Here is an 11,734-nt window from a genome sequence, read left to right as displayed (position 1 = left end):
CGACTTTGTCATTTCACGTTGTTGTTTTGCAGAGGACGGCAAAGAAATGTACAAAGATTCAAAACGCACATGCAGAACCATTGTTCTGCTCATTAAACCTTTTGTTTGGTGACGTTCTCGTTGCTGTCGCCGTCTTGGTTTGCTAAAATTCCCTTTCCAAGATGGCGGACGAATTGTTGTGGCTCGCTTCGAAGGCATATCAGACGGGTTTGTCTGAGCCATAGTTCGTAATTTGGCAAGACGAACATGTAATCTGCAGGCTGGGTTATTTTACCGACACATGACGAGCTCACCAGTAGCTCAGGTTGGAATCCCAGTACAAATTCAGTTAATTATAAACAGAATGGGTTTCTGTTCAGTTAATATCATCACGTCAGGCATATTATCATGATGAATAATTGACCATAAAACGACCGTGAAAGAAAATAAGGCAGCCTACCACATGGGCTAAATGTTTCATTTTGTGAAATAAACAGGCAAGCACAGGTTTATGGAATAATATAAAAGTCTCGTTTCGTTAAATTTCCTCGGCTGTTCTGTTCAGTTAGATCAAAGCCTCTCGTGTTATTTTTTTTAACACTTTCGTTTATTCCCTAGGTCCATTGGCGCATTGTAAATATTTACACCGACCGACTATGGACACTATGAGTGGAAAAGAATGGGAAAGTCATCGGTCATTTGATAGAACCAAATTTATATTTCAAGCATTTTACTTTTTCTTTCTGTCTGCATTCATCACGAGGCTAGTATATTTTCCTATCTATCTTAAACAATTGGGACTCAATGCAAGTTATGTGGGAATCCTTTTAGGAGTGATTCCTTTTGCACGCGGTGTAGGAGCGCCAATTATGGCATACGTGGCGGACGAAACAAACTCAAGAAAACTTGTTTTTCTTGTTAGTCTAGCATCACATACATTAGTGCCTATATTGCTACTGATACCACGAACCTCTAAACCGGAATGTCAATCAAGAGTTGCCATAGAAACGCCAAAGCAGCCCTATAACAAAACATGGATGGAGAAGTCGCTCAATAAGACTAGTAATCAAGAAGATACTGGGCAAAGTCAAGAGCTGTTGCAGATCTTCCTTATTCTTTTGGTTCTCTTCACTATTACAGAATTCATTGCTGCACCAACGAAAAATCTTGCAGATTCAGCTCTTTTAGAAAACCTCGACAGTTCTGAGTCGATTAACTATGGAAGGTTTAGAATGTGGGGAAACTTTGGTCAAATCATTCTTTATTTGACTGTTTCACCTGTAGCAAAATCCAACACTGTTAGAGTTTGCGGCGTTATTCAGGATGATTACAGACTAGCAATGTTCGCTTTCTCGACTGTGCTGCTGGTCGCTTTTGTAATTGGCCTAATGATAGACTTCAAACAGGATGAATTAAGAACAACAGACTCTCGCAGAACCAAGAGGGAAATACAAGAAACATCCCTTAAAGATGTCTTGTTAAATCTTGATAGCATTGCATTTATCGCCATTATTCTTTACCTTGGGATAGCTGACGGTATTTTTAACAATTTCATGTTCTGGTATCTAACTGATATCGACCCATCGCAAGCCACGTGGGTTATAGGCGTGGCTGGAGTAAGTCGTAACATCGCAGGCGCAATTTCATTTGGCTCCTCAGGAATCCTAATCAGAAAATTAGGATGTTTAAACACAATTAACTTGTCTCTTGCTATCTACATAGCAGCTTTCGCCGTTTATGGACTGCTGACAAATTCTTGGTTAGCCATCATCCCCGAGGTTATGCAATGCCTTGCGTACGGTATTTCCATGTCGGCTTCCATTGTGTATTTTAAAGAAAGAACGCCCGAGGAATATTCAGCAACAACACAAGGTGAGCGAAATAACAGAAAAAGTAAAGATAGAGTGACTGAAATAAAGTGAAATGTTGATATGTGGTATAAAAGACCAAAAACATTTTCTTAAATAAAAACTTTTAAAATTACAAGAAATCGTATCTGATTCAACCACAGCGATCCTCAGGGATAAACAGCTTTCCGTGACTATACATAGTTTGAAGCGTTTACCAGAATAAGGTTACGTCTGCATATGGGCCAAGTGGCCTATCAAGCCTGCGCTTATCTTCGCTTTCAGTAAGATGAAGCGCGTAGGAGTATTTCTATTTCCCCCTGGACGAGATGCTAGTCCATTACAGGGTCACCTCTGAGCGTTTACCGGTACCCATTTATACACCTAGGCGGAGAGAGGCACTATGAGAGTAAAGTGTCTTGCCCAAGAACACAACGCAATGTCCCCAGCCAGGGCTCGAACCCGGACAACTCGATCCGGACGCGAGCGTACTAAACATGAAGCCACCGCGCCTCCACTAACCAGAAGAGGCGTAATTATCAATATTATTATGTACTAACAATTTCGGCTCGTTTTTCAATTTGCAGGCATTGTGTTCTCTTGCTACCTTGGTATAGGTTCTGGATTAGGATCCATGATTGGTGGGTTCCTGGTAGACATCATTGGAGGGTCGTGGACGTTCCTGCTGAGTGGAGGAGTAACAGCGATCGTGCTCGTTCTATGTGTTCTTTCTTTGGCGATAACAAAACTGCTTAATCGAATGAAGAATAACAAGGTGGAAAGAGAAACAGAGGATTACGAGTCGAGTTAGACAAACTTCAACTGTTCATGCAATGGAATACTTCTCTCAAGTAATCACTCAACCTTTTTTGAGATAAAGAGCAGTTCATTTGACAGTTCATCATCTATTTTTCATATTTACAAATGTAAATATGTTTTTCTATAACTTACTCAGTGGACGAACTCCGGCAATACTTTCAAGTGAGGTACATACAAGAGCACAAAGTATCACCTTAGAGGTAACAGGATCGAAACTCCGCGATTTTCTTCCTACTACATGGAAAACTCGATCAGCTACCAGGCTGCTGTACTTTGGAACACTGCATCCAGGTACGATATTAATAATTCAGCACATTCTTTGCCAAGTTAGAAAAGACGTTTTTATTGAACAGTTAGACTTCAATGCGACCTCTATTCCTAGGCAAAGCAAGAACGTAACGGATTTTAAGATTTATTAATGTGAACGTACATAATTAACAATTACTCCACGAGCGCGCGTTAGATATGAGATGATAGACAGTCGACGAGGCGGGTAGCGACAAGCGCGAGTGGAAAAATTGTTTTACTAAAAACGTCTTCAAACTATAGAAAACTAAAATAAACTAATAATATAAACGCTCTAAAAATTACGCGTTCGGTAACCATATTTAGAGAGCATGGTATAATTATGGCTCATATACCATGATGGCTAAGCCAATGAAAACTCTTGAACTGCATTATCCCAATCATCCAGTGATTATTATCATTACTGCACATACAGACATACATATACATTTTGATAAAGCAGGTCTGAATATGGGAACCTCAGGGCTGGTGTGGACCTGGCATAAAATGTAACTAACCTAATATTTATACAAAGAAAGAAAATCTTAAAAGTATTTTTAAAAAAAAAACCGGGTATTTCAGTAGAACTATATACCTAAACAAGCCTCTTTTTCAAATTGTATATGGTCGAGAGACCTGCAGGGGCCCGTTTCTCGAAAGCCCCAGAAACTTTTCGGGCCCGCAAAGCCATTTTTAATTAATCTGTATCTAAAAACAGGGAGGTGTATACGCCTGAAACTTCTTATATGACGAGAACCAGTGTTCATATTAAGAATACGTGAATAAAACAGCTCTGTAATCATAAGGGTTTGAGATTTTGCTACGGCTTTCCTGGTGCGAAAACATTTCGGGGCCTTCGAGAAACGGGCGCCTGGAGGCATTTTAAGTCTTCCTTTAAAAAGCTGTGAGGATGAAGCGTCCCAGATGACTTTAGGGATAGCATTCCATATGATGGGGCCCCTATACCTTACGCTATTTCTACCAAGTTCACTGTTATACCGTATATTAAGTAGAATTCTACTTGAACACTAATGCAAATGCTGCAATCCGATTCGCTGAGTAATCGTACACTATCAGCCATTAGTGTGCAGTGGCTAGAGGTCGTCTACGAAATGACGACGTTTTTCTCATTTTTCCAAAGTTTGAAGGAAATTTTTGATGTAAATGGGCAGTTAAATTCCTGAGAAGACTAAAAGAAGACTTTAAGAACTTGAAATTATTGACAAAACGGGTGCACGTGCGTAGGCAACTGCAAATTTCCGATGGCAATTCAGTCCGTGCGATTTCGTTATTAAAGTGTAAAGTTCAATAATACGTGGAAAACTAATTGTAACCATTATTTGTGTTAATTTCAGTTAGAATTCTAGTAAAACAATTAGATTATTGTACACCTGGCACATAACGAAAGCGAGCATCTGCTTGAAAATATAACTTAAAGGCTACCATTTTACAATTTGGAGAACATCAGAATCCTGTGTTTCACTAAGTAGCTTCATTGGATCAATTTTGCAACTGAAATAAGGGTGTCGTTGCTCCAAGTCATACATATTGATGTTTTATTAAACTTTTAGCTAGATACACGACCCCACAGGCAAATCTGTTGCATTAAACAAAATCGTGTTTAAATAAAGGTGTGTTGTTGTTGTTTTTGTTTTATGAGGTAAAATGCAGTTATAATTCATCAAATGTTTTAGCTCGAACTCGATTGGTCTAAACGCATCACGTGACTGGATAACTGGGGAGTTTTGTAATGTTACCCAATTCTCCAAAGATCACCCGTGTTGCGAAATATACTTCAGGGATAACAAACATGATAGCCTCCATTTGACTTAAACAATATGCTCGGATGTTTATTCTTGGATATCATCTGTTCCTAGAAGCTCATATTTTTCCTCGAGTTTCGTTCTCGGAAAACTGTTCGCTTCCGAGAAAAGATCATTTCCGCGGGAAATAATCCGAATATATTTTCGCGCTGTCGGTTGTTATTCTCCGTGACAATCCCTAGCCAAGCCCGAGGAGGAAGGGCAAGGCAGTAGTAACCCTCTATGTGCCTTATTTCCAGTCAGGTTTGCCACGGTCAGGGAAAAGTCAGGGAAAATTAGATTTTATTCAAGGTCAGTGAAAAGTCAGGGAGTTTTGTATCAGGTCAGGGAATTTCTAAATCCCTGTTCAAAATTCTTAGGGTCTCTCCAAATTATTTCATTATATGTTTTCATGTACACAAGGCAATTCTACATACATTTTTACTTCATCATTATTTTGTTTTCTTGGTGCACCTGTAAACTAGCTGGTGCGTCCTGTAGATTCTGATTTATCAAGTCTATGGGACGCGCCGTTACCATAGTTAAGAATGTTGTCCAAGTAAAATAAACTGTTTATGTCTGTCTAGGTCCAGGTCTAGGTCTAAGTCTAGGTCTAGGTCTAGGTCTAGGTCTACATCTAAACCTAGGTCTAGGTCTAAGTCTATAGGTCTATGTCTAAGTCTAGGTCTAGGTCTATGTCTAGGTCTAAGTCTATAGGTCTATGTCTAGGTCTAGGTCCAGGTCTATCAGTATGTCTATGTCTATGTATCCATGGCCAGTTCTTCTGCTGATAGGTCCTGATAATGCTACCACGCACGTTGACGATAGGTACACGCGGTCTGAGCCAGTCACTCCTATAAGAGTGTCCTGTAGGCCTTGTTCGCGCGCGAGTCGGAAATGTCGACGCTCTACGATTACTGAACCTACTACTGGGTTTTTCATTTGATTATTTTGACACCAATCGCCGGTTTGCAACCTGTGAGCAGGCGAATTTTTGTAAGAACACCGAAAAATCTTCAGATTACCGAATTTGCGGAGACTGGTGGTTCTCCAAAATGGCATGTTATCTTGGGCAACCCTAAAAAACGGAATCCGGAAATTTCATCAATCACTTGTTTTTGTATGCACTATATGCGCCACGAACAGGTTGATCCTCCATCCTTTTTTTGGTCAAGAAAAGAGCTTACAACCCAATTCAAATCGCAGTTCATTCATGCAAAAATGAGTAATCTCATGAAAGCTCGAGCAATCAAGGATTAGCACCAGTCATGATATTTGAAAATTCTGTCAAATTGCTCTCAATTGTGAGAGAATTTTCAAATATCACTCCTAGTGTAAATCCCACTCTTAAATGTATTGTTATTATTGTTATTATATTATACGACCCGGGGGGTACTCCCAGAAAAGTTGGGTGAGGGTGTGCGGCCCACTTCCCAAAACCCTTACTCTATTTATGACCAAAATCTGCGATTTTCGCTACCCTATTTATGACCTGACGAAAACTTTGATACCCTATTTATGACTGTTGCGGCTGGCACAGTTGCCCTAAACATAATTTATGAAAGGCTTTTGATGATGGTCTTTTTTACGATAACTGCAGAAATTCTTGCGCGCTCATTGGCTAACTTTCATTGTCAATAAGAAGACAGACGTATGAATTTATAATCTATGCGATGTTGACACAACGAGCGACAGCGGACAGGTTGACAATTTGTTATTGTAAAAAACAAATTGACGTCAATTTTTCATGCGTCTGTCCTATTATTGACAATGAATTTCGTCATAACATTGGCAAAGTGGTCTGCTGATCCGGCTACTTTGACAATGTTATGACGAAATTCATAATCGCATGAAAAACTGACATCAACTTGTTAAATCGATAACGATAAAAAAGTAGTTTCTTTTAAGAAACATACCCAATTCAAGACTAGAGTGCAAAAGCCATGCTCTATTTATGACCAAAATGACCAAAATTGATACCCTATTTATAACCAAAACGGCGCTGAAAAACCCTACCCTTTCGGGTCGCACATACCTATATAACCCATATAAGGGAGTACACCCCCCCCCCCACCACCCCCCGAGTTGCATATCATGTTTACTTAGCCGAAATGATATGTCATATTTCACCTAAAAAAATATACTGTATGATCAAACAGTTTAGCAAACAGGTAAGTTTTAGAAGACTGTATTGATTCAGTATTCATGATCAGAGCAGAGGGTAACTTTTTTTACGTTCTTCCATTTAGGTAATGAACTCTTAAAACTGATATCAGTTCCTGTTGGAGCCAGGGATTAAAACGCTCTTTCATTCAATCTTCCTTTCTCTTTACATCGTTATCTTCATTGCTGCGGTCCAACTCTGTTATGGCCAAAATATCCCCTATCTTTCTGACCTCCGAGAAGAGGTCCACACTCTTAACGGGTTCGTAATCTTCGGCCGCTTTTTCGGCGGCCTGTCGGACGTGCTTCGCGACCTCGGAGATGGCGGTGTCGAATTTGTCTCTGTGTCTCATTACAAAGGGACAGATAAGGATGTTGTAAATGACGGTGGTACCACTCCACGGGCCAGGAAACATGCACCATACAAGCAGAAAAAACTTCAGCAAGTAATATAAAGGAATCCACTCCAGGACAATTTCCAAGAAATTAACCGTGCTGAAAACCAGCCAGTAAGTAAGCCATTTGGTATCATCTGTTAAATTGCGCGTCTCAATAGCTTTCACTGACGCATAAGTCGGGAACACGAAACCCAGGAAATAGCAAAGAAAGTTTGCAGCGTAACCAACTGCCAGGTAGAACAAGATGAAGCATAGGCCGCCAAGGAATAGGGTTTGTCTCCTGACATTAGTGGCGGCTTCTAGCTTGTTTAGCAAGTCCGTGAATATGTTGCGTTGATCGAGGAGCTCATTAACTGCTTTAATGGACACGCTACTTCTTACAGTCGCCACCAGGCTGGAACAAATGGACAACGGTCTATGCCTGTCCATGATCCATGAGTGATGATGTTCGTCCGCCTTGAGCGAGCTGGTGAACACAAGCTTTTGTTACGTAACCTCTAATTAAAAAGACCTAATGATTAAAATAATTCCATAATTATACATCAAGCGCGCGCTAAGGCACCGGGAGCGCTAACCTCGCCTGCAATGGTCTCTCTAATGGTCAATGACCCCCCCCCCCCCCCTGCAACCAATTTCTTTTTATAGATCACCTCCTTCACCGATTTTCTCCATTTTAACAAAAAAAAACAGAAATGTCTGCACGTGAGACTGAGTTATAAATATTTTGCTTTTTCTGCTCTCGTATGACCCAAGTTTTCGTTGAATGTGGATGGGCAAGGCTAATGTGTATTCTTTTCTAAGGCCTATTTTACCTCGAGGAACGACATCAGCTGCAAACGTCTACTTAATATACTTAATTGTGTTGAATTCAGTATGTTTAACTGGTCTAAATTTCACTAAATATGAAGTCTCGCTAAAAAAAATAGGCCGTTCACAGCCCTCTATTTTCTCGTAATTTTATTCGATCGTTGAACGCGCGGATAGAATCGCGAGAGAACTGGACGCCAGCGAAAAACGGAAGACTTGACTGGGTAGGGGGTGGAGACCGAGATATTCTTTCTTCTTGCTGGCTTCGCTTGCAAACTCCCCCCCCCCCCCCCCTTCCCTCGTGCTTCGCGCTGGGTTTGCTCGCTTTTTATTCGCGTGCGTAAATAGAGAGGCTTTGGACATTCTAAGTCAAATGATCAACCCCTAATCTCGAGTGAATCATCAAATTTGCATTGTAAGTCATTCAGTGAGTTGTCCGATGTCGGAAGTCATAATACTAGATGTTCTTTAGTTAAAATCTAGAATGAACGAAGTTACTGATTTGAAACGAAAAAATTGAGCGTATCCTTCATTTTATTTTCAGTTTATGTATGCTAAAAGTTGGCTTGAAAAGATTTAACATAACAAGTTTTTGTTTTGTGTATGACAGGCAAAATAAAAAGTCTCCTAGCTTTAAAAACTAAAATAAAACCAGTTTCTACAACTTGACGTGTCTTTCAGCCGTTTAACAAAGGAACTTGTCAACGAAACCTGTCAATTCTGACAGTGTTTTATCATACACAAACAGCAGAAGTTAAGCTTGTCATACAAACATGCCATTCAGCGATTCGAATTCGACCCTGAACTTGTCAACGGAACTTTTCAACCGGGAAATTAAAAACTTAATTTATTTCAGATTATATTACAAGGGAATCTACTTAATGAAACTTTCCGTGCTTAAATCAACTCAGAATTTAAATCAATCTAAAAATGCATAATACTCAGGATCCGTCCACATTACGCCGGAGAAATTTGAGAACGCAGCTTTATTTCTACGGTTAGGCCTATCGTCCACACTAATCCGTCACTTAAACTGAGCTTTTCGAAAACGCTCTTCAAAACGGAGGAATTTGAAAATGGTGAAAATGCCGGCTTTGCGTTTTAGTGTGGACGAAAAACATCCAAAATGACCGGTGATTGTTGCGTTTTTAAATTTCTCCAGCGTAGTGTGAACGGAAAACATTTAATGCTTTTCAGAGTGAAAACGCTGTTTCCAAATTTCTCCAGCGTATATAGTGTGGACGGGCCTTAGCTTGTGAAGGGGCAATGTAAGTACGGTTAAGTTAATTTGATTTAAAATTGTGGTAACATGCATCGCAGTTATCAACACCTGCTTTGTTCCGTATTTTTGCTATGCTGTACCATTGCAAATCCAAGTGGCTATCTTTAAAACGGAGAACGGGGAATCCGGGAATCGGGGAACGGGAAATCGAGGAACGGGGAATCGAGGAATAGGAATGGGGAACTGGGAACGGGGAATCTTTAAAATGGGGAATCTTTTAAAGTGCACCTAACCCCAAAATTTTTTTTTCGCTAAAACGAATCTAGACTTTATTCGAAGCATTTGGGCGAAGAAATTTTTGAATTTGGTTGAATCCTCGATTTTCTATGCCCTTTCAAAGTCGCGCTTGAAGGTTTCACGACCGCGTTTTAGGGAGTCTGGGGCGGCGGTACCTGATGACGTCTACCCAGGAACCAAACACAATGGCGCCTCAGTCAACTCTCTGTATTTGCTCGAGAAAATGGAACACAAAACTAATCGTTCCGATGTATTTTGGGACTAAAACGTCCAAGTTTTGTCTCAGAATCATTTCTTTTTCGTCACTGGAGTCAGAGTTAAGTTTCGATTCGGAAGACTCCGAAATAAACTTCGATCGAGCACGTTCGACAACTGTGAACTCACTGCTTAGAGCTTCGAGAGCAATTTACAATATTTCAAGCGACGAAGGGGAAGACTTCTTTGCGGACGAGTTGCTTGTATATTAGGAATGGAAAGCTAGATACGAAGTGGAGGAGCAGGCAAACGAAAAGCAGGAAAGAAAACTCAAGGACTGCTTTGGATGGTAATTTCGTCAACTAAACATAAGATTCCCACGCGTGTTTATAGCCCGTTTACATTTGTCCTTAGCGAGAATGTATTTTATCAAGGTGTGATTGTTCTGTTAAATCCAGCTTGTGTTTTACTTTCAGTTGAATGCTTCGTGTTTATAAGAGCGACGTACGTGTCGCAGTTTTCGAGACTTGATGACCTCCAAAACATTGGCTTCGATCGATTGAAAATCGTATTGTTTGGACCTGTATTTTTGAAGCTGCGGGAAGCCAGGCGGAAGGAAACATTTCATAAAATTACCGATTTCACATTGTCACACGTTTTAAGTCGTAACTCCAAATAACCAATGTAAATTGTTCTCAAAGTTTGCAGCGAAATTCGTCGGATAAGCGAAAAGGATGTGTTCCCTAAGCGGTCCGCACATGTTACGCGGTCATATTTTCGACGCTATATCACAGAATCTTTGTCGCACTGCTGATTTCCAAACCTTCGAAAAACTCTGTGAGTCTAACAATTTTGTTGTCATGTAATTCTAAAGGATTAATCTTCGACTTTCATCTAAATCGAAAGAGAAATAAGTGTTGGTTAGCGGCGTACAGTTGCGATCTATTTACATATCAGTATAACGCTTCTTGATCATGATCGGATCACACAACTTTGTATGTTACAAATACTGCGGGATTGGAAGGGTTGCGGGTTGTCGGTAGTATTTCTACAAATTGCTGGTTAGCTTTAAGTAGAAAATTTATGAAAATAGCGTTCGAAAGTCTGCGGAACAAATTCCAGTGAGAGTTCTTCAATGGTTCTCACAGATTCAGTTCGCTTGTTTCGGTTCGACAAAATCAACCATCGTTTACGTCTTTGTTGCACCATTAGCCGATCATCGTCAGTTAATTGTTCAGTATATCTTTCTTTAAATCTGGAATATTGCTGCAACAGCCGATAGCACCTCTGGAAGGCGTTTCTGCGCACTTTTCGAATGTGTATTGCACCATCCTGAAGGAAATGAGAGGACGTGAGATATCCAACCTTCCTGGGTAGACGTCACAAGAGCCGCTAGACCCATTCTCCTCAAACTCGGTCGTGAAACAAAATGGCGGTGTTTTGGAGCTATTTTCGAGATTTCGTCGGGGCACAGAAAATCGAGGATTTAACGGAATCCAAAAATTTTTTCGCAGAACTATTTCAAATAACAAGGAGATTCGTTTTAGCGAAAAAAAATTTTTGGGGTTAGGTGCACTTTAAAGCGGGAATCTTTAAAACGGGGAATCTTTAAAAGCGAGAATCTTTAAAAGCGGGAATCTTTAAAAGGGGCCAGGGAATCTTTAAAAGCGGGAATCTTTAAAATGGAGAATCTTTAAAATGCGGAATCTTTAAAAGCGGGAATCTTTAAAATGGGGAATCTTTAAAACGGGGAATCTTTAAAAGCGTGAAGCCCGTTCCCCGTTCCCCGTTCCCCGTTCCCCGTTCCCCGTTCCCGTTCCCCATTCCCGTTCCCCATTCCCGTTCCCCATTCCCGTTCCCCGTTCCCCATTCCCGTTCCCCGTTCCCCGTTCCCCATTCCCGTTCCCCGTTCCCCGTTCC

At 40.6% G+C, this 11,734-nt stretch overlaps 1 protein-coding gene and 1 pseudogene across 1 annotated transcript; one reads left to right on the top strand and one right to left on the bottom strand.

Moving 5' to 3' along the window:
* The first annotated feature begins 220 nt into the window (after window positions 1-220).
* On the top strand, window positions 221-4,160 carry LOC145484900 (major facilitator superfamily domain-containing protein 6-like). Its single transcript, XM_081463519.1, has 2 exons — window positions 221-1,851; window positions 2,414-4,160. Exons 1-2 carry the CDS (start codon window positions 636-638, stop codon window positions 2,635-2,637), a joined length of 1,440 nt encoding a protein of 479 aa, XP_081319645.1. The 5' UTR covers window positions 221-635; the 3' UTR covers window positions 2,638-4,160.
* Window positions 4,161-6,956: 2,796 nt separating this feature from the next.
* Window positions 6,957-7,902, bottom strand: LOC145485445 (receptor expression-enhancing protein 5 pseudogene; annotated as a pseudogene).
* Window positions 7,903-11,734: the final 3,832 nt, after the last annotated feature.

This window comes from Orbicella franksi, chromosome 4 (assembly GCF_964199315.1).
Source record: "Orbicella franksi chromosome 4, jaOrbFran1.1, whole genome shotgun sequence".
NCBI lineage: Eukaryota > Metazoa > Cnidaria > Anthozoa > Scleractinia > Merulinidae > Orbicella > Orbicella franksi.
Note: the sequence above shows the minus strand (reverse complement) of the source record. Positions and strands in the feature narration are given on the sequence as shown.